The 24,080-nt window shown below is 41.4% G+C and overlaps 1 protein-coding gene across 3 annotated transcripts in view; it reads left to right on the top strand.

The window, feature by feature from the left end:
• The window catches only part of LOC134641006 (galactosylgalactosylxylosylprotein 3-beta-glucuronosyltransferase 1), an 86,229-nt gene extending 63,541 nt beyond the window's left edge, over positions 1 to 22,688 (top strand). Inside the window, exons 3-9 of one of the 3 annotated variants that reach the window (XM_063493165.1) lie at positions 1,426 to 1,587; positions 7,353 to 7,495; positions 9,859 to 9,930; positions 10,036 to 10,547; positions 16,706 to 17,002; positions 20,867 to 20,969; positions 21,280 to 22,688. In XM_063493165.1, the coding sequence (XP_063349235.1) occupies positions 7,384 to 7,495; positions 9,859 to 9,930; positions 10,036 to 10,547; positions 16,706 to 17,002; positions 20,867 to 20,953 (1,080 nt within the window). In that variant the 5' untranslated portion in view covers positions 1,426 to 1,587; positions 7,353 to 7,383 and the 3' untranslated portion in view covers positions 20,954 to 20,969; positions 21,280 to 22,688. Of the gene's footprint in view, positions 1 to 1,425; positions 1,592 to 7,352; positions 7,496 to 9,858; positions 9,931 to 10,035; positions 10,548 to 16,705; positions 17,003 to 20,866; positions 20,970 to 21,279 lie in introns of all 3 variants that reach the window. The other 2 variants (XM_063493164.1, XM_063493166.1) reach the window with 2 other exon arrangements.
• Positions 22,689 to 24,080: the final 1,392 nt, after the last annotated feature.

The following is a 24,080-nucleotide window of genomic DNA, read 5'->3' as shown; positions in this document are numbered from 1 at the left end:
TCAGCTCAAATGTGTAAACAACTCTGCGGCAAAAAAGAAATCAAGGTTTTTAATGAATGCCATTATATCGCTAAACACCCATTTTCAGTACTGCATGTTCTATACACAGTCGCATTATTAGTTTGAGCTCCCTTCAGCAGACAGCGTATGCCAGCGTATTTTTGTTTTTCCAAACCTCACTTTTAAAAATGTTAAACTCTGAGAAAACACAATGGCCCGCGGACTGGTCGGAGATTCTGGCAGGTCGTTTTAACTCGACTGTGTTTCAATCTGTTTATAGCTTCATCGCAGTGAGGAAGGCGAGTGTGTTGTACAGAAATCACAACGACAACACTGTCATTGGGAGCTTGTACGCGTGACGGTACCTGGCAGCAACTCTAAAGCTTTACTGGTGAAGCTGTTTATTTTGTCACAACAGTACTTGCTCGTCGCTGTCAGGAAACACAAATACTGCACAATCTGCACCAACGCATGAAGAACATATAGTCCTCTTTCCACACGATGATGTTAGCCCCCTCACCCCGTCAGATACATTTCAGTTTGAGAAACTTCACAAAACAAGGCTACCTGAAAATAGGTTGTTTCTGAAATGTTGTGCACATCAAGCACACACTCTTCTTTTCTGCTTTACTGGGTCACAGGTAATTTGCCTTTTCACAGAACAGTGTGGCTTCGTAAAATGATTCCGGCACTCCCGCTGCTCATTCCCCAAAACCTACATATTTTGCAGCTTATATGATTTTCTATCACAAAGCACTAAAAATACAGTCTTCAGCCATCAAGTTGTGGTGCTGATGCAGCATGCAGGCATCGCTGGCTGTGTGAAGCACAAGCCTCCATAGAGGCAGCGTTCCCTCAGATGTATTTGAATAAGACATGATGCCAGTTTATTTTTGTAACATTCCCCACCCCAGACTGTTGGCAGGCAATGGAGTTGTGACTAAACCATCTTCCAGTTTCCATATCAGGCGAAAATAAATAAAATACAGAGTCTGTGTCACTGCAATTTAGTTCGAAATGAATTGAGTAAATCACATACCAATATACAGAGCATTAAGCAGAACGCTGCATTGTGAAGCACAGCAGTGGTGTACCACCGGGGGATGGATTCGTGGACGATGCACATCCAAACTAGAGTTCGCTGTATTATACTGGCACACTTTCCCTCTGCAGCAATTTCAGCCCCGGCTCTTTGATGTTAAATTATGAATAGATGTCACACAAGCAGAGTGCTCACTGAGGGTGTCTTTGGTAAAGCATTTCTGTAAGGCTTTTGACTCTTAGACCCTGTCCAAACTGCTTTAAACCTGGGTGACTGTCACTGAGTGTCACTGGTGTCAGTGGAAGAAGTATGGTGAAACCACAAAGAGGGAAGAAAATGTGACATTGCTGTAGCATATTAACCAAAGTGATCTCGTCTTCCAGGTGTGCACTTGCTGTTTCCTGACTCTGTGAGTGGACAAGACAGAGGAAGAGGAACAGGAAAAGGAAATGGTCGGCTGATGTGTCATGGAGGATGTCAACGCTAGGTAGCCCATCTAGTCTCCAGTGTGGCTTTCCCAGCCGCGCAATGATCCAGTTCTAACTGTGGGTGAGCTCACTTTTTTCATTTGTTACACACTGCTCAAAAAATTACAGGAGCACTTTTTAAATCTGAGTATAGCATCAAGCCAATTAAACGTCAGGGATACTGATCTAGTCAGATCTAGTCAAGTAGCAGAGGGGGTTGTTAATCGGTTTCAGCTTTTTTGGTGTTAATGAAATTAACAATTGGTGCACTAGAGGGGAGACAATGGGACAACCCCCAAAACAGGAATGGTTTTACAGCTGGAGGCCAATGACATTTTTTCCCTCCTTATCTTTTTGAACTGTTTTTTGACTAGTTTTGCATTTAGTTAACGTCAGTGTCCCTACTGCTAGCATGAGGCGATATCTGGACCCTAAAGAGGTTACACAGGTAGTCCAACTCCTCCAAGACAGCACATCAATGTGTACCATCGCAAGAGGGTTTGCTGTCTCTTCTAGCAAGATCTCAAGAGAATGGAGGAGATTCCAGGAGACAGGCACCTACTGGATAGTTACTGGATAGGGCTGTAGAAGGTCCATAAGCCATCAGTAAGACCAGTATCTGCTCCTAAGGGTTTGACATCCTCTAGTGGACCCTGTGCTCACTGCCCAGCACTGTGATTGGCATTTGCCACAGAATACCAGAACTGGCAGGTCCACTATTGGCACTCTGTGCTTTTCACAGATGACAGCAGATTCACTGTGAGCAAAAATGATAGACGTGAAAGGGTCTGGAGAAGCTGTGGAGAACATGCCTGTAACATCATTCAGCATGACCAGTTTGGTGGTGGTTCAGTGATCAGTCTGCAGAGGGACGCACAGACCTCCATAGCTTGGCTAAAGTACCCTGTGTGACATTAAATGGTAAATGGCCTGTATTTGTATAGCGCTTTTATCCTGATTTTATCGGTTTTATCCCGATACATTAGGTATCGGGATAAAACCCTTGGACCTATCGTCAAACAATACAGTGGTTCAGTGGTTTCTCCTGGGGCACAACAAGTGGCAATAGTATGCAGCCACCCCTGAAGGATTAAGGAATTGATACCACTGAGTGGCCCCCACGGTCGCTTGACCAAAATCATAGAAGACCTCTGGGGCATTATGTTTCAGTCTTTTCCAGTGTTCACAGATTGCACCTCAGACTGTTCAGGAGCTCAGTCATGCCCTGGTCCAGATCTGGGACAAGATTCATCATGATACCATGATACCAAATAAGGGCATGCCCTGGTGCTGTAAGGCATGTGTACAACCACGTGAAGCTCTACAAACTACTGAATACAATTTTGAATTTTTTGCAATGACATTTTGGCTAAATGGACTAGCCAGCTACAATGTTTGCTTCTTTTTGATTCCCAGGGTGTCCTTGGATTCAGCCCACTGCAGGTTGAAAATGTTCATTTACATCAAATCCTGTGAAATACTTTTGTTCCTAACACATTACCCAGACCATAACAGCATAGGTACCAGCACTGATGTATTTTTTTCCATTGATATCTGATGTGTTTTAAAAGTGTTCCTTTAAATTTTTTTAAGCAGTGTAGTTGTATTAGCCATCAGACTCCTGGCAACAATATTTTTAAAGGCCTACCCAAATTTTTTGATCCTGGTCAATTTTCTAAAATAAGCACTATTTCTGAACCTGTAAAAAGAGATCATTAATGTTTTCTGTGGCTCTGGAGGAGCTTTGTTAAGTTGGAGAAAATCAGCCTGATGACGTTATACAGTACAATTAGGGACTGTGTTACAAAAGATGTGCTGTAAAAAAAAAAAGGAGGAAAAAAAAGAAATGATGGATAATTTCCAGGCAAAAATGGGCTCTAAGAAAAGATATTAAAGTCTGGGTCTAACGTTCGATCAGAGCCTCACACTTGAATTGAAGGTGAGCTGTGATGAATGTTGCTGTCGTCAACTTTGTAACACTGCTCTACAATCACAGTTTTTGTGTAGTTCCAAAAACAGACTGGCCTTTGTTCCATGGAATGATTTGATAGCCATCATTGTAAATCCGACATAGACAGAGACACTAAAATTTTGGAGGGCATCTAAGCAAGGCCAAGAAATCCATTCGACTTAAACGTAAACAGTAGCAGTAATGTTTGACGATTAGATGTCTTATATTGAGAAATGATTTACATGATGAGTTTAATCACAAGCTTTTTCCTCTAGAGCAGAGATGTCAAACTCATTTTACATGGAGGGCTACATACAGCCCATTTTGATTTTTTGTGGGCCAGACCAGTGAAACTCCCTTTTCTGTCAGTGTAGATAAATTTAACTACACATTTAATCAATGAGATAGCTTCATTTAAGAAAAAACAAGTGCAATCTTAACAATACGTCTCATTTCTTCTACATGATAAAGAAATGCTGTTGTAACAAATGTCAGAAATCTGTCAGCACAACTCTCTGGGCTTAAATTATACGAATTAAAGATGTAAAATTACAGAAATCTGTCATTTAATTACATTGGTGTTGTATGAATGGCTATGGGGAAGGTACTGATGTGATACAAAGTAACCACAGGGCCAGTATTGCCGATGCTAACACTGATGCTTATAACATATAAAGGCAGCTGTAGGAGAGAGCAGTGTGTCATGATTTATGAGATGAGTCATCAATTTGCAATTAAATTTGTTTTAATGACCACTAAATTCCTGTGGGTTTTACTTTTCACAGTAACGAGTTAACTCATTAAAATGCAGCTTTCAGCTTTTCATGTATTTTGAAACTGTTTTGTTTTTTTTTAGATCTGTAAATGTGGCTGACTGTTAAGGACTTTGGATCAGTTACTTTTGTTTAAATGTTCTATAGGATATAAATAAAACTGTAGTAACAGTCAACTTTAAAAGGCTCAGACATTTTTATAGACGATAGAAACATGTATCTAGTATCTAGAAACTAGTACCTAGTATCTATCTGATGCCAATACCAGTGTTGTTATCAATGTCATCGCTATTGAGATTGATCCGCCCCCCTCTTCTTACTGTTCTTTCAGTATTTCTTAGTAATTTTCCTTTCCACTTAAACAGAAATAAGTACATACAGATTATATCAGTAAGGAAGCTGATTAAATATTGACCGATAACTTATGGCAAAGGGGTGGGATTAAATAAGTGTGTACATCTTCTCACTCCTTTTGTTATGTAACTGAATCAGAACAGGTGAAGCAATATTGAAATGTATTTGGCTTTATTTTTATAGCATTTTTTCTTCTTTTCTTTGCTAAATGGACTTTTTATATTGTTTACATGATTGAAATAAATTAACAAACAAACATACATACAGCTTTGCAGCGCACATTTCTTTACCTGAAAAAAGAGCATGAGTAGAGTCTGCGTCAAAAGCGTTTATACCTAAGGCTTGGACATTAATAGTGTATTTATTTACAAAGCTCAATGAACATAATTGGCATATACAATTACATTAAGCCACAATATTCTGCCACCGTTCCCAGCAGTGGGAGCAGGATCGCTCTGGGAAATGCGATGACTTGTTCTCTCTCGTGTAAAGCTGAAATGAATGCGCTGAACACCTGTGCCCACATTATGGCTGTTTTAGTCTTTGTTTAATTGAGCAGATCAATTAATAACTGCATTTCCCAGTTAGGGCTCAGCATAATACCATAAGCATTTTAAGTATACGAGACAGACCCTGGGAGAGATGGGCAGGACTGCTGACCTTAAATTCAATGTAAATGGTCAATGAAGAACAATAATAATAGAGGTATGAAATATAATGATGGAATGCAAAACAGAAAGACTAAATAAAACTTTACATTTATGAAACATGACTTTATTTTTGTGGAGAAAATATTGATTCAATTAAGTGTTCATTCAGCACTTCTACACAGAATTCCTGTAAGACTTTGGACAAGCTGCTGAACAAAAATATAGCTGGAGGGAAGGAAATTGGTGTCATTCATGAATCACGATTGTTGTGCTTAAAATGTTAATTGAGAAAATTGTGTTTAAATGGTAGACAGTACTAACTACACAATGGTTTAATTGATAGTGTACTTACATTTGAGTTTGATTGGCTATACCCTGTGATGAAGATCAACTATCCAATCAGAAGTTAGGAACCGTAACTAGGCACTTGTTCCATTGCACTGAAACCACAACCTTTAGCTTTATGGCCCAAGTTTGGTAGATGCCAGATGTTATTTATTCATTTGTATTTAGTTTTATTTTTCTTTCTTTCTTTCTTTCTTTCTTTCTTTCTTTCTTTCTTTCTTTCTTTCTTTCTTTCTTTCTTTTTTAGAAGTTATTTAGATAAAAAAGTATACATTTTCATCTAAGGTGGCTAATTTGGTTTCTAATCATCATCAACTATGAGTAAATCATACACAGAAACGCATACACATACATAGATATGTACTAGTTAATATAAATGACATACTAATAAAAAAAGTCTACTGGTATGACTACTCACCAAAACTAGAGCAAGGGCTTCTTTGTTTGTTAAACTTAACCAGATAATTGCATTCAAATTGCTTCAAAACACACCAACAGTACAAACCAGGTTGAAGTGTCTAATTTAGGGACTCAATTTATCCTTAGACAGATGATTACATGCTACAGCCTCCTGTGCCATCATCCATATGTCAGTCATTAGCTAACTCCCTAATAATGTACCCTTAAGTCTTGATAAATTTTGAAAGACTTTTCCCCCCCTAATATTATTATTGTATTTTAAATGGAGAAGGGAAAAACAGCCCATCTAGCAACAATGTCCACTGGAACCCTGATACAGCGTTAAAGCTTGTATAATGATAAAATATAAAAAGGTGTAAGTATAAAAATTTAAGACAGAAGAAATGACAAAACCAAACACAGCGTACTAATTAACACCATTCAAAAATGGCAGTACAGGATCTCCCAAATTGGCAGGTTTGGCAAATGTGTTGCATCTGAGTCTTAATCTCTCCAGATGCAACACATTTGCCATTTCTCCCATCCAAAGCTCAAATATAGTCTCATTTTCACTGCTGTAGCATGTAGCACTTTTTTGATTTCAGACTTTTAACTTGAGCCTAAAGTTCAAAGTAATTAATAGAGGAACTTCAAAATAATAGCCACTGTTTCAGTTAATGTCTGATTCCTTCCATGCTGCAACTGAAACTTTCAAAGAGATACAAGTCTGAACCAATGTTCTGGACTCAGAGGGACAGGCACATTTGCAAAACAGTCATCCCACAGTCTGGTTATATCGCTTCCTGCCATTTGGCCTGTGAATACTTTCAGCACTGGGCATGAAGTCACCACCGTGTCTGCAGTGATAGCGCTGATGAGCTCACTGGGTTAGCAGAGGGCGCAAGCTGTTAATGCATTGCCTCGTCCAATGGATTTGACCTTCCCTTTGTTAGTTACTGCTTAAAATCAGGCCCTATTTTTTCCTTTTAAATTCTGTGTAGGTAATACAGTAATCATGTTCTCTTTCACTTGATTGGAAACTGTGAGACCGTTATGCATTTGTGGCAAAATAGAATTCAAGATGGAACAAGAGTAAGTAAGCTATTACTCAGTTTTAGTCACTGAAGGTTTTGCTTTGCAGAGAGCCAGCCAGGTTAATAAAGACATAGTCCTTGAGTGTCTTAAATGCTATTTAAAAGCCAGTCAACAATAATAAAGGTCCTGCAAGTGTGATTTCCTTTTCTTCAAATAACTGAGATTCATCAAAAACAAATATGTTAGCTTGCTCTGGTGAAGGTTATAAGTCTAAGTTGGCTGGCTGACTTTTAATATCTGTTTGGGTTTTTTTTTTTTTTTCACGGTTCCCTCCAGGTAATGCCGAGCCAAATAACCAATCCTGGAGATGCCGAAGAGAAGAGATATTCTTGCCATCGTGTTGATCGTGTTACCCTGGACTCTGCTCATCACCGTTTGGCACCAAAACGCTATTGCTCCACTCCTCGCCATCCGAAAGGGTACGCAGCACGCTGCACTCCACTGACGATATCGAACTTGAAGTGGGCCCTCGAACTTAACACCGTACTTCAAGTTTAGACAACAGGCTGTTCACACAGAGACACTTGAAAGCCATGACCATCAGCTTCATCGGAAATGAAAAGCACTTGTTCGGTCACTGTAAACCTCATCAGTCAGGGATGATTTTGCAGTGACGGATGAGTTGCATACCCACTCCATTTGGGAGTTATTTTTATTCCATATACTCAGTCTGTGAGAATAGAACTGCTAAGCTGCAATTTTTCTTTTTTTGTTAGTAATAACTTGAACAGAGTTGCATATTATAAAACTAAATCCTTCTGCAGCTTATCCATTCACATAGCTTACAACATCAATCCATATCTTCTTGGTGTGACACACAGTATCCAGTATAGAGTTTGTGTCAATCAAGCATTTGAGCCAAACCTTTGCCTGTTATAATTGGCTCAGTGTCATTGCAAATTAATTTCAGAGACTGTTGGCAATTAAAAAGCATAAATGTGTCCTATTGATTAACTTCACCACTGTCTGGTGCCTTCTCTGCAAACCAGAAAACCAACAGTTTAAAATGTCGAGATTCCTGCAGAATAAACACACCCAAATTAAAGCAACAGCAAATCAATAGAGCAATCGGCTCTCTTCCTGTAATCTCAGAAATGCACATAGAGGGGTTAACAAGGAAAACAGGCTTATTCAAATGAGCTATGGGAGTCTGTACTGAACTTACACATGATTTGACTCAGCGTGTTTTTGCAGGTTCTTCAAACCCTCTGAATAGAGTCTGATTAGCTCTTTAACGACTAAGGTAAATTCAAAAATAAAAATAAAAAGTTTCCAAAAAAAAAAATTGTACATAGTAAAGTAGTTTTAATTTCTCATGGAATACACTAAAGATATAATAACTTTTTTTAAATGACAATCTAACCAAGCTCTGTCCACAGGCTTCCTTTTGTGTTCCTTTAAAAGAGAAAAGCTAGAGATTTATTGGCAGCATGCTCACTGGCAGCCTCTGTTGAACATCTGGCCATCAGAAGATTGTGTTAATCTTTGTGCTGCAGAAAAAATCTCCTTTTATGCTGGAGGTGCGACTAGAGCTCAAGAAGAAAAGTGAAAGATTGCCATGAGCTGTGGCACAATAGGAAGAAATGAGCAACCTTAATGACTCTATAATCACATTCTGTCCATCATGACCAAACTATTCAGGCCAAAATATCACAGCCTTCACCGAGGGAGTCTACTCAAAATGCGTCAGCTGACTGATTCGCTGCGTTTTGTGCATTTCTAAAGAAGGTCAGATTTTTGAAAATGAGCCTCACCTTCCCACACATAAAATGGAAAATGATGTACTGCATTGACACAAGCTATAGACTTAGCACGCAAACCTCAGTTTCTGCACTGATACGCGATGTAACACCTTAAGCACCATTCCAATTTTAGCTTGTGTTACCTAAAACATGCCCTAAAACCCACACAGGGTGTCTTATGAAAGCGTTTCCATGAGAAACCTTCACTTTGCTATTCTGTCTGTCTGACATACAGTATGCGTATGTGCAGCTCATGGATGCAAAGAAGATACCGACAAAGTTACAACAAAAGCAACAGATTTTCAGTAGAGAAGACCTTGCAGATTTCTTGATGGCTTGATACAAGAGTTTGTACCTATGGCCTTTAATGAGAAATGGCAGAATCCAACATGCCGTTTGACTCAAAAGCTTACAAACCTCACTGTAATAGCATGTGGATGTGGATGTTTAGGTCTCTCTGAAGTTGAATACATTTGAACTGTGAACACTGGGTCTAGAGCAGGGATATCAAACTCAATTGATGGGCCACATACAGCTCAGTGTGATCTAAAGTGGGCCAGACCAGTGAAACTCACTTTTGTCTTAGTGTAAAAAACTTTAACTACACACTTAAACCCTGAGATATTTTTAATATAAGAAGAAGAAGAGCAATTTCAACAATACACCTCAGTTTTTCTACAAGATAATGAAATTCTCCAAAGACATCCAGCAGGCCGGATTAGAGTCTTTGTTCAACTGATTCTGGTCCCCATGCCTTGTGTTTGACACCCCCGGTCTAGTGCTAGGACATCATTTAGCAGCTCCTGACTATGAAGATAATACTTTGCATGGCAGATGGGGAATGGCAGGGGATGAGAGAGTCTGTGGTGGAAAAGGCATGTCTACCGCATTTACATACATGCCTTTTTTCTTCCTTTAAAAAGAAAAGCCCAAAGGCAACACCGGGGGAATAGCAGGGCTCATCCCTCCCTCGTCTTGCACTGTCTCTCTGTCCATCAGCTGTGTTATCCTCTCACGGTGCCTGCTTTCGCTTTTTGCAGCCTGTCACCACCTAGTAAAAGAGATCTTTATCATTCCAGAGAGGCTTGCAGTCCGCCACCACCGGCTCTCAGGTACACTTTACCCCCATTGGGTTTAAGTCACCTGAGGCAAATATAGAAAAAGCAGCTCAAGGTTACACTAATGCCTTACATGTCTTCTTATCCCCACATCTACAGATGATGGCGTCGAGGGCAAGAGGGAGGCAGGTGGCCAGGCGCAGGACTCCAAGGAATACTGTGCCTCAGATAAGGACATTGTGGAGGTGGTGAGGACAGAGTATGTGTACACGCGGCCTCCGCCCTGGTCCGATGTGCTGCCCACAATCCACATCATCACCCCCACATATAGCCGGCCCGTCCAGAAAGCTGAGCTGACACGGCTAGCAAACACCTTCCTCCATGTCCCCAACCTGCACTGGATCTTGGTGGAGGATTCCCAAAGGAGAACGGCTCTTGTCACACGACTCCTCCGAGAAACGGGACTAAACTACACCCACCTCAATGTAGAGACACCCAGGAACTATAAGCTGCGAGGTGACACTCGGGATCCCAGAATTCCAAGAGGGACTATGCAGCGGAATCTGGCCTTGCGGTGGTTGAGGGAGACGTTCAACGCCAACAACAGCCAGCCGGGAATCGTCTACTTTGCTGATGATGATAACACATACAGCCTGGAGCTGTTTGAGGAGGTCAGTGGCTGAATTGTAATAAACATAACAAAGTTGAGGACACATACACGTTGTTTGTGGGCAGGAATCAGAAAGCGTACAGCCCACACCCCCAATATGAACATGAAGAGAACTTATAGTTTGAAAGCTAAGCAGAAAAGCCAATCCAGCTTTAACTGTCTCCAGACTGCTGGTTGTCTCTGTGTACTCTGGCTTCCACCCACAGTCCAAACACATATAGTTAGTTCATGAATCTGAACTGTCCAAGAGTGTGAATGATTGCCTGTCTCTCTGTTTTTACTCCGAGACAGATTGGTCACCTGTCCAGGGTGTACCCCTGCCTCTCTCCATGAGATAGGCTTCATGACAACTCCATGAAGCTAACTGAGTAATTGTTCTTAAAAATATCAGTGCAAGTACATTTGCAGATGTAGGTTTTCGTTCAAACATACACTATCCGTGTACTCAGACCAAAATGTGATATCATTTTAAAATCGTCCCTAATATTCATGTTTGGTGGGGCAGTCGCAGCACTTTCACCAACTTGGCAAATATGCTGCCAGCTCTTATCTAGTTATAAAAAAAATCTGTTACTCTCAAGCTCCATTAATCTATCAGATGCTCCACTTGAGTTTCCGAAACACTAACCACGTGCAGAGTTGATGATGGGTATTTCAGGGGGAATAAGAAAGGCCTTAAAGCTCAGAAGCCATTCAGCTATCAGAGGAATGACTGGAATTCTTAACAATGTATTAAAATCATTTTATGCACTGCATTAAAAATAACTGATTGCACCTTTAAATAGTTATGTGAGCAATATATTGTGTCTGTGCTTTTGTACATGGCATACAATGTGTATTCTTTAGAGAAAAAGGAAACTGGACATTTTTAAGTTCTATATAAAATAATTCTTGATATACTGCATGGAGTGTCATATATTATCTATCTGTGTTGTATATACTCACTGTTAGAGGAGAGGTGGTGAGCCGTGGGCGGATTTGAACCATAAATTCTTAGTTGAAGTACTTTAAACTCTTAACAAGCACAGTTGGTATCTGAAGCCAGTTGAGAGAAGTTTGGGCATGTAATTAGTACATCTCAGGCCATCCATCTTGACATCAGTTGAATTACCTGAGCGGACACGGTCTAGGTCCTCCGAGTATGTGCCTCAAGTCTTGTTAGTAGTGCCGACAGGGGCCGTAGTAAATGGAGCGCTGGTATTGACGGGGCCTGTCATTACCTTTCCCTGGGAATCAGCCAAAGCGTTTGGTCTCGCTCAAAGGCTCTCCATCACCTCCAACGGGCCTATTTATGGTCCAGAGTAATGGCCCCAAGGGGCACGGAGAGAGTCATGGAGAGGGAAAGGCAACACAGAAAAGAATGAACAAAAAAAGAGGTGACAGTAAGATAGACAGGGCATGGAGAGTTGGCTATTACTGCAGTAAAGATGGCAAATGTTATTAAACAGGGACTCAACAGGTAGACACATGGGTGACCCCTTCACCATGAAAAAAATCTAAAAAGCAGTGAATCATTTGCATTTACTAATTGGCAGCGCAATACTGCAATACACAAGTTGTACTTTGAAATATCATGAAAACCCAAGTTCTCCTGTCTTTTACAAACTAACATTGTTAATGTCACTGAGATTTAGACTAACCTTACACTTTATTAGGTACACATTGCTGGTACTGGGTTACACCTGGTTTTGCCATAATTGTTCGTGGCATAGATTCAATACTGGAAGCTTCCTCAGAGATTTTGTAATTTTCAACTGCACATCCACTTTTCGATGATCCATGCTTGCACCGGGCAATGTTTTTCCAATCTTCTAATCTTCTATTGTTCAACTGTAGTCAGACCATATGACCTGTGACACTCGGTGTGGTCTTCTGCTGCTAATAACTGTTTGCTTGAAGGTTTTGATGTGTTGTGCATTCAGAAATGCTTTTCTGTACACCTGGATTGCGTAATATCTGGTATATGTGGTATGGTATGTAAGTGGATATTTGAGTTAATGTTGTCTTCCTATCAGTTTGAAACAGTCTGCCTATTTTTCTCTGACCTTTGGCATCAACAAGACATTTTCAACTGCATCACACTGGTGTATTTTCTCTTCTATGGACCATTTGCAGTTTTTTGTTTGGAAAAATCCCAGCAGACCAGCAGTTTCTAAAATACCCCAACCAACCTGTCTGTCACCAACAACTATGCCACATTAATAGTCCCATAAATCACCTTTCTTCCCCATTCTGATGCTCAGTTTGGTCTACATGCCTACATGTACTGAGTTGCTACCGTGTAATTGGACGATTAGATCTTTTAGTGTACATTTAAATGCGGTGTTTCAAATATTAGTCAAACATACAAAAACAAGACATTAACCCAAAAAGCAGCTAGCATCTAAAAAGACTACATCACAAAAGACTACATAACAGATGACTGCCAAACACGCTTGCATGCAGTTCTTTTAAAGCAGCAGGGAAAATGTATATCAACAAGCAACAGCAATTCACCTCAGCTAGCTCAGACTGACACAGACACGGTACACTTCAGACACAATGCTCTGTGGCAGCAGGGTAAAGTCATTGTCATCAGCTGCTATAGAGGACACTGCCATTACTGCCACCGACACATAGCCGGTATCTGAATTCAATCTCAGTCTTTCATTCCAGCAGCAGTTACTTTGGCAGACTTTGGTGCATACAGACTGTTATTAAGAGCCTAGTTTTTAGGTCAAGGCTTAATGAAAACTTTATGAAAAATTCATGTACCACAGTAAAGACCTACATACAGTATATTATTGAGACCTCATGAGATGTGCTTTATTCCCAAGCTCCAAAAAAAGAGAAACCTATTTACTGTTTACTATGATATTGTTAAGACTTTTCTCCAATTTAGCTGTCAGGCAGGCTGTCGGCCACTTAAATCCAAGAGAAAGGAGCAAACCAGCAGTTTAACAGAGCTGGATGATATTGACAAAAATATAACATCCAGACACATCAGTCTTACCATTATATTTGACTACTGGGGATTTGAAAAATGCATTTATTCTCACAACAAACAACCCAAATAATAAAGACATACTGAAAAAATCTCTATGTTAGCTAAAGGTGAACTCATTCATTGAACTAATTTGAACATCAGATAGAATGCTGGTTGCATATGCAAGCCAATGTGTCGCATTGATTTTCTTTATTGTTGGTTGTGTAATTTGAATCATATAATGAGGATAGATTTTCTAATGAAATGAACAGGATTCCAAAACTCAACTATGTACTATGTAGATTTAACTATGCGCATTTCTATTGTTTGGATCAAAGAAAGAAACAAAAAACAAAAGAACTTAATCCACAGACACTACCAGCTGCAGCAGTGGATGACCCTTCTGTTTCTGTTATCTTCTCTGCACCCTTAAGGATTGATTAATGCATCTGGATGCTTGCCTTCTTTTCTCTGCTAGAGTTTGGGGCTCTTGGTTTTTTTTTTCCCTGCTGTCAACAATTCTGCACTCAAACACGAAGCTTAAATGCACACATTGGCAACCAGTCACAAACTAAAACATCAATGAAGAGAAAAAAGAAAAGAAAAGCTGTATAGATACATCATATTCACCAGAATGAGGCAGGGTGGGGGTGAGGGGGGACTTGGTTGCATTTTCATTTGCTTGGCTGCCGGCTAAAGAGGGATTTGTGCTACTTTACTCCAGCTGATATTCCCAACAGAAGCAGCAGGCGTTCTCATTTTCACATGGTCTGTGTAGATGGGGAAAGTGACAAACCTCTTCACGCTGCCTGTAAAGAGCCTGATTCATTGCTTGTTTCCTATTGTTTTGAGTTATACAGTTAGGAAAGGGAAGCAGGCAGGTATTTTTTGGGCAAGATGATGGATAACTTTACTTGTGGCCGGACTGTAAAAGTGGGAAAAAACAAGCAAAAGTTGGGACTATCTTCAGGACAGAACAGCAGCTTTTAAGACTCAAACTCAGATGTTTATTAAGGAACAGCCTATTCTCACTCCCAAATCTTCACACCTGACCAGCTGATGAAATATAAAAAGTGATAATGGTGCACAGTGGGCGGTAGGCACGGTGGTGGCATCGATCACAGGACTAACATCATAGAAACAGTGGATTACATCCTTCCTGTAGTGTTGTGGTAGTTCAAGATAAAACTGTTGTTCACAGCATTAACCATGTAATCGAAAGAACACTCTTCCCAGCTGCAACAAGCTTCCTCAACTGCTTCCGAAACACTTCCGATCTACAATAGTGACATCAGCTCGCTACGTTTAACAACAGTGTCATGGCATCTGTTTCCATTATGGTCTACCTGACTACTCTCTGTGTTCGAGTGTGATATCAAAAGGTCCAGCCCAGGCATTGTTGTGAGATGACGTTGGGAGTGATCCCACCCCCTAAGCAGGAAAAAAAAAAATTTAGCATGAAAATCCCTTCCACGCGTGAGTGAAGCCTCAGAGTTAAGATTCATTTATTAAGTGTAAACCGGGAAAGAATCAAGCAACAATTTGGAGACCGGAAACTACAGAATTTCCCTTAAATGTTGTTTTTCCAACAAAACCCTGTTGATAAAAAGGCAGGATAATGTCATTTAATCTCGGCTTTGAGGCAAAGCCCCTTAAGCGTAGCAAAAAATGCAACTCTCTGATACACAACAAGCTACAAAAATATACACCCCCTCAGTATAAATTATCACTATCATATACGCACATGCATGTAAGCTTTTAATTTACAGAGCTCATTAAGATAGTACAGACAGCCCAAGCTTATCTGGGTGAGTCGAACAGTCGTTTCCCCCGAAGCTCAAATCCAATCATTCCCATAAGCCCCCGGGCTGCTTCATGCTGTTCAAACCACTTCTCTCTGATCACCCAAGCTCTTCGCGCAGCAGCCCATCAGATCACACACCAACCTGACGCAGCAACTCATGCGCACTGCGATATTTGCATGTGATTTGCACAAAATCACAATCTACAAATATACACTTAGACAAGTAAGCTTGGGTGGATAATTCAGCTATATTGTATTAATATAGTGCAATGTTGGAACAGCAGTCATTTCAGTGCCTCAGACATAAAGATCGTACAGCATTATAGAGGAAAACCCACTGTTCCCGTGTGAGCAAGCACTTGCTTGGGAGTGGAGAAGAGGGGGTCTTTATAACAAGAACAAACCTCAAGCAGAACCAGACTCAGAGAGAGCAGCCATCTGCCAAACCCAAATTGGAAGCTTGTTCCTCAGGAGACGAGCCTGAGAGCTGAAGGCTCTACCTCCCATTCCACTTTTGACAACTATAGGAGCCACAAGCACGTCTGCACCCTGTATGAGAGTGAAGTGCTCTCGGGGTAATAATGTACTATATAACGTCATTAAGATATGATGGGCTTGGTCCTTATGTGGAGACATATTTCATGTTCTGTTCTGACGGGGAGCATATGGTTATAGATATTGCCTCCATGTGTTCTCCTATCATCTATGCACGGAGGCGCTCTATCTTACAGACACACATACACCTTTATTTTAAATTTGGCCTTCCTATGGAGAGGCACCGGCATCATTATTTCTGCTGCATTGAGTTTGATTAAATGACTTTGCTGTTTCTAAACCTTCCTCTTCCCTCATTATAAAACCGTACCTTTTATGGCTGCAGCAGCTCTTTCTAGAATAGCGAAGACTCGCTGAGCAGCAGACAAAGAAGAGGGCGGCAAAATCGTTTGATGCTGGAAGATTAAAGGATGGGGGGGTTAAAGAAAAAAAGAAGAAGAAGAAGAAAATGGTGGCTCTGCGCCTTAAAGAATTTCCTCAGCCATCCAGCTACCAGGGCCACTTGCTCTAATGGCTCTGCTACTTCAAGCCCTCTTGGCACTGCCCCGCGCTTACTTGCTTTAGATGCCTAATTATCTCATTGTAGGGCAGCTGTTGAACAGTGTGTGTGATCTGCCTTCATCTGACAGCATGTCAGCTTCGCAGGCCACAATAGCTTGGTCAATATTCTTTCAGAATGAATAGCAGCAGCAGCTCTAAAAAGCCTCTGTCCGTGCTCTGCTGTAAAGCCAGCGGCTGATGCTCAAATACTGTTTCGCTGTCATGTATGGTTTTTCAGTTGACTAATTTGCTGTCTTCCCTTGTCTGTTTCTTCCCCCCTCTCTCCTCTCGCTAGATGAGATCTACTCGGAAGGTTTCTGTGTGGCCTGTGGCCTTTGTGGGTGGCTTGAGGTACGAATCCCCCAAGGTCAATGCAGCCGGTAAGGTCTATGGCTGGAAGACGGTGTTTGACCCCCATCGGCCCTTTGCCATCGACATGGCTGGCTTTGCCATCAACCTGAGGCTCATCCTCTTCAAGCCACAGGCGTATTTTAAGCTTCGCGGGGTGAAGGGAGGTTACCAGGAGAGCAGCTTGCTCCGGGAGCTTGTCACACTCAACGACCTGGAGCCGAAAGCGGCCAATTGCACTAAGGTAATTTCCTTGTTTTTTGGGGTTAGTTTTTCACATGTTTACTGATGTTAAGCAGCTTGCCTTGAGCGGTTTGTATTTCAGGGATTTGCTTCACTGTTTGTGAGGATTTAAAATCCTACAAGACAGAGAGCCTTAAACACCACTCTGCTTTTTTTTCCATGTAAAGGGTCACAAGCTTTACAGGCTCGGAACCACATGATTTGAAATGTTGTGGAATAATGGTGTAACATAAAAAGCGAAATGGAAAAAACTCATGTAAAGGACCACAAACCTGTACTTGATGTAAATGTACTTATCACAACTTACCATAGCATTATAAAATAACGACACTAACGCTAAGCTGGCTTCATACTCCGTTTTTGATTCTAATGGCAACAGCATAGTACAAAATATATTTGGTATCCAGTTTTCAAGACTATAAAGTATCATGTGGCAGGGCGCGGTCTGTAGCGCCGCTGCTGGGAGGCTAACACACCGGAGCTGCCTCAGCTCATCACGCCTCCCCTGCATTTAAGTCTGTACTGGGTCTTGAGTTGTTGTTATTGGTGTGTGTAGCTGGCAACTGAAAAGCTGCAGCCAAGGAATGTTACCGAGAACAGCAACCGAGAATAAGATTGTAACAAAGTGAACCATGTGGTCAGGTCTGCCATGCATCGTTTGCATACCAATCATGCAGTATTGTGCTTCCAAGGAGCTAGCCTTACATAGTGGGTTTTTCTTCATTTTTTGTAGCTATTGGTCAAGTGGTCATCACCAATAGTTCCCCAGGACTTCTGAACACTTTTAAAAGTTTTTGGGGTTTTTTTCATTGTCAATCCTAATGATTTTCAGATTTTCAACTTTTTTTGTTTGCTTTTTTTTAAAGACATTTTACTGACTTGTGAATCATTCAAACATAAAAAAGCCCCTAACCGAATAAATCGCTGCACCTATTTCCAATTTTCCTTGCAAACCTAAAAGAAAGGAAATACGGGTGGGATAAGAATTCTGCACAGTATCAAAAGCAGTTGAAGGGTCACATTCCCAGACAACTGCACTTATATTTGACACCAACGGAGTCGCCTCCTACTGGCCATTAAGATTCAAGATTCTTTATTTGTCACATGCATAGTTATACGAGTACAACACGCAGTGAAATGTAGCCTGACACACTCCTCAACTGTGCAAAAAGAGAGAACATATACAGAAGGACATTATGTGCAGTAAGTAGCATTATATGCAGCAAGTAAGTGAATTATGTACATTAAGTGAATTAAATAAATAAGACAGTCTGGAAATTTTAAATTGAAAATCTGAAAAATGTACATTGTGCAGGTGGGTATTAAAGTGTCTAGTGCTGTAGTGAGGCTGAGAAGAGTCGGGCTGGGATGTGTTAAGAATAAGTCCTGTCTCAGTCACTTATGGATGCTTCTAGATGCTGGGGGTGGGGGGGTCCTCAGTTGTCGGAGGTGGTAAAGGCGCTGCCTAGCCCTTTTTGGACTGGACCAGGTTTATGGTATTTGTGTGTCCACTTGACTTCTATAGATTCAATACATTTTTTTATATAGTGCTAAATCACAACAATGGTTACTGCAAGGCACTTTATATTTTAAGGTAAAGATGCTACATTATTATGGAGAAAATCCCAACAATCAGACAACCCCTATGAGAAAGCCATTGGTGACAGCAGGGAGGAAAAACTCCCTTTTAGCAGCATCCAGCAGAACCAGGCTGGGGAAGGGGTGAAGGGAGGGAGGAAGGAGAGAAGACACACTGTGGAAGGGAGACAAATTTTAATAATAGTTAATGATTAAATGCAAAGCGGTGTATAAACACATAGAGTGAAAAGAGGTGAGTGAAGAAACACTCAGTGCATCATGGGAATCCCCGCTCCATAGAACCATTATGCCTGTGCATAACCCGCCTTGACAAGTTTATATGTTTTTAAGTGCTGAATCATCCCACTAAATGAATTTCACCAATCATTTAGGCTAAGAAGAAAGAGTGGAAAGAAATCCACAATATGTTTTCTCGCAGCGTTAAAATCAAGCCCCCTGCTGAGCACCATGGTCGGCAACAAAGAGAATTATTATTAGTTTTCACAAGTTATGTAATAGTAATTTTTTCCCTCTCTTTTTGCTGCTTAACACTATTGGAGCCAAACTGTTGTGATTATGCAGAAAAAATAAAAGCATTAGCAATGAGAGTGTGACTTTCTATAAATAATCGAGAGCGTCAGAGAAGCTGTTCATAGCAACAAAACACAGAAAGTCTCCTTCATAAGAGAGGTCTTATTAATTATTAAAGAAAAAGTTTGACATTTTAGTGCACATGCTTACTTATATATGACATTTTAGAGCTGCTGTTTCTTTCCTTCCAGCCTTTGAGCTAAAGATAAGCCAACTGGCTCCTGGCTTTTGGATTTAGAATAAACAAACTTAATTGACTGAGCCCTCACCCCCAATCCCTCTCTCTGGGGGAAAATAAAAAAAATCCTAGTCCTCTTTGAGAGTCAGAAGGTGATGTATTTCATGAAAAAACCTGATGATTTTCTAATGGTCAGAGTGTCTATAAGTTTAAGGCTGTTGCAAAAAAGTTGGAAATCATTGATTATATTTCCCATGCTGCCCTCGTGCTCTCTTGCACATCCACACACGCACACTTGAGTCAGTAGCTTGAGGCTAACAGCAGCAGCAGCAACACAATTTTTTCTCAGTACCCGTTCCACCATTCCTGCTTATGGCCAGTGGTCTGGGTCACTTCACTCTCTCAGGGCAATGGGGAGTCAGCCAGAGGGCTTGAGCTAGCCAATATCCACACCACAACCACCCCCACACACGCGCACAAATAGACGCACACACACAAATACAGATACATGTAGAGAGAGTGAAAGAAGAGAAAGGAAGGGCCAGTTTTCCCCCCTGTTTTTCTCTGCCATTCAGAGGGCCAAATGAAAAGAGGGGATTCAGAGGAGGGCCGAGAGAACGGAATTGGAGTCGATGGAGAAGCGGGGACGTCGGGGTGTCACGCTGATTACAGATGAGTGCAGGGACGGACTGAAGGGCGGGAGCGAAAGGGTGAGGGGGAGACAAAAAAAAGATGGAAATTCGTGCTCAGGCATCTCTCTTCCTCATAATCTACCACTTCAGATGCAGGTTTGATAATTAACCCCCCCTGCGCACACATACAGACACACACACACCTGAGCAAAGTGGGAGTGGACTCCTGGCGTATCTCACACGAGCCCAATGCATAATTCATGACCAACGCTGCGGCAAGATGAAAGGAGGAAGGGTTCCAGCACAGTGGAGAGGAGAGAAGAGGTGAGGAGGGGGGAGGAGGGGGGAGAACATGAGATTGACACCTACAGTTTCTTCTCTCTCCCTGTTTTTCTTTTGCCGTCCTTTTCCTGGATGTTTGTATGCTCTCTGTGGGCCAAAACCAAGCCAGTGTAAAGGCCCGATAGCAACAATAGTACACCCGGAAGAAGTGTGCAGAGAGCTGCACCACAAAAGGCAAGGAGCTTACACAAACTGTGGTGTGAAAACATTTTTTAAAACTAGGCTGTCATTCGGTGGTAGCCATTAACCCCATGGCAAGGAGAGAACTCTTTTACACACGCTAAACTCAGTGGGCTTCATCATATTTGTAAGATGAAGCACTCCTGTGGTCTCCTGTCACTCCCTTCTAATGCAGGGTTCACACTCAAGTAGCTCTTTGCACATAGGTGGGGGGGCTGGAGCTATAAGGGAAATTGAATGTTTTTGAAGAAGATGAGGCGGAGTGGGAGCTGACCGGGGAGCAGACTGAATGGGTGCATTAAGGGAGCGGCATGTCACTAATGTTCCTGCTTGTTTATCTCCATGCTGTTTTTTTTCTCACCAGATACTCGTTTGGCACACGAGAACAGAGAAACCCGTCCTTGTAAACGAGGGAAAAAAGGGATTCACGGACCCCAATGTGGAGATCTGACTGTGTTCCCGCCACAGTAAGTCTGCGCTTACTGAGCCAAGAGTTGTTACTGAGCTCAACCTTTTGTTCACTGGCAAGCTTCATTTACAAATAAGGTGAATTTAGGAGGTTAGCATCACCTGATCTCGCCTGGTTAGCCTGTAAAAGGAGCATTTATCATTAATGTTTCCTGATACGCCATTCAGTCATTTTCAGTGCCCCTCTATTAAAGTCCAATTAGCTGCTGTCCATTATTAAATGTCGCCAAGGAAATAAACAGGTTTACTGAGATTAAATTAAGCCTTGGTGATCTTTTTCTCAACCCGTCTTAATCCTTTCCATTGCAGGTGGCTGGCCTCTGAGCTGAGAAGGGAGAAAACGGTTAAGCTTCTCGATAAGTGCTCACATCTTAACCATGAGGAAAAGGAAAAAAAGGAGGTGGGGGGCCTTTAAAGAGGGACTTAATCCTCTTGACTCAATCTGACATTTTTTGTTTAAAAAATATGGACCAAAACAGTACATAATGTATTGTATTAAAGCACAGATTATAGCAAAAAGGCAGCAGATATTTGTCAGGTCTGCCACCGATGTGCAGAGGAGACAACAGCAAAGGACGCCTCGCAGGGTTGGTGGGGTGGCAGGGGGGGCGGTGGTGAACAATGGTCCGCTGAGGACAGCCTAACAAAAGAGACAGCACAATACGAAGAAGAAAAAAAAGCATACAGACAGCGGATTCAGCCAAACAAGCGTTTTAAGAAATATCCACCTCAAATTCAAAAGAAAAAAAAAAGAGGAAATAAAAGACAAATGGGGCTGGATCTGCACATCGTATCCCCCCTGAGAAATTCCTCATGGATTTAAGGACACGGCCCGCATCATCTGCCTGGATAAAAAAAAAACACACAAGAAAAAAACACCACTCCGAGGACAAAGACGTCTGATGTGGATTTTTCCTTTTTGAGCGATCGCAAACATAGACAGGGAAGGAAACTTCTTCATTTTGGTTTGCTTTAAGTTCATTTAACTGGTTTAGGCGTTTCACATGCACTTGACTTGCTAGTTCAATACTACTGACTCTTGCCTACATTTACTCTGTCCATTTTATAGTCATCCATCATAACTCGTACACTTGGAGACTGCTGTTGCACACGTACCCCTCTGTGCTTCGGAGCTGAACTGTACTGTACAAGTAAGCATCAGAAACCTAACACTCTCCCTAGCACTTAAAAACACACAAATGTTCCTCTGTGACGACATGTATAAATACTAATTGAATATGAGAAGAGTCAGAGGAGGGGTTTGACAGATGCATTGTAATTACTGTATTTCTATGTAAAGAAGAAGAAGAAGAAAGAGTCCCTTTCCCTGGTAAATTCCTTAGAACGACACACAACAAGGCACAGGTTCACTCTGGGTTCAACACATGGAAAGAGTAATAGCACATCAGCATCAGCATCATTAATGTGGCAGATTCACAACCGCTGCCCTGACACCCCCCCTCCAAATCTACCCTTGACTTCATCTGCTGCAACTTTGTGAGTTTTTTGCAATGCAGAAAAACTCAATGATTTAATATTTCCCCTTATCTGTGCACAAGCACACGCACATCTGCCCCGGTCGTTATAAGTCTGCTGTGTATAGTCCCCCCCAAAAAAGAAGAAGGATGAAGCGGCATCAGAGCCTACACAGTTGGTTTTCACAAAGCCTGTCACTTCCTGTTAGCACTAAAGAACCCCCCCCCCCCCCCCCCCCCCCCACCCCAAAACATAGAGAATTATTTTTCTTATTATTATTATTTATGGCCTCCACATATGAAATCAAATATTAAACCCAAGCCTAAAGTAACAGTGGGCTACAAGAAGAAAAGCACAATGAAAATCAGTGGTATTTTTGCTAATGATCTGGCAGTGAGGTGATTTTTTCTTTGTGTGTTAGCATCCATGGATGTCAAGAAATGGAGTCTCTGCTCCTCTGAACATTAGACATCAGTAGGTACGACGCTGCGCTGCTGAAAGTTATTCTGCATCTCGTATAATAGAGTCTCTCCTCTGCTTGATAAATCATCCATCTTAGACACAGTGGTGGCTCTCTTATCTGACGCTGGCCAGCAGAAGTAGCTGGAGATAATTCAAGAAAGAACTGAGCCTCTGTGCTGTTGCTAGATTATCTATGTCCTCCCCCAACCCACTAAAAGGAAAAAAAACAAAAAACAAAACACCCAAACCATCCTCCATAACCCAGCACACACAGCCAACTCAAAATACCCTACTGCCCCCATGAATACGTACAAGCCGCAGAACCCGTGTTATTGCAGATTTCACTTTGGATGCGATAAGATACACACGCAGACAAAGGCTGTTTGGTATCTCTAAAATAACACAGGCCGTTTCCACTGACTGCATGATATTACACTGCAGCCACGGAGAGATCGCTATCCTCCCATTATTTATTCAAAATCAAATTTAATATATTTATTTATATATTTATTTCAAGCTTGGATGTGCAATTCAGTCATGCCAGAGTTTTGCACTCTAATCTGTATTTTCCAGTAAACAGCATGCACACATACACTACACTGTACACAGGGACGATTACACAGATCAATAACAGGTTGAAGGTGCCAGGAGGACCGTAGCACTGCTGCTGGCTGAGCTCTACTTGAGATGTGTTTAAAGTCAATGACAGAATCCATCTGAAAAGTTTGCTTTTTACGAGTGAAATGAAATGTTCCTAATGCTGCATTTGTGCAGGCAAACAAATGCGATGTGGTGTACAGACGAGGCAGTGGTGAGTTCAGTACAATGATGCTGCGATGTCAGGACAGTTTAAATCAGGGGTGTCAAATATAAGGCCCAGGGACCAGAATTGACCTGCAAAGACTCCAGTCAGGAAAATGTGAATGACTGTATAGATTTTCATAGGTTTTGTGGCTTTTCCTGTTAATGAAGAACCCCCCCCCCCCCCCCCCCCCCCATTTGTACTATGCTAAAGTTATTAAGTAATAAATAAACAATTCATTGACAGAAATTTCCCATTTTTTCAGTATGTACTATATAAATTTGTTATTTAATAAAATATGTTTTGAATTAAAACTTTATATTTTATAATTACAGGCCAGTCTGGGCAATGAATTGCCAGAACCTTTACA

This window comes from Pelmatolapia mariae, linkage group LG14 (assembly GCF_036321145.2).
Source record: "Pelmatolapia mariae isolate MD_Pm_ZW linkage group LG14, Pm_UMD_F_2, whole genome shotgun sequence".
NCBI lineage: Eukaryota > Metazoa > Chordata > Actinopteri > Cichliformes > Cichlidae > Pelmatolapia > Pelmatolapia mariae.
The sequence above is the reverse complement of the archived record's forward strand: the minus strand, read 5'-3'. Positions and strand labels throughout refer to the sequence as shown.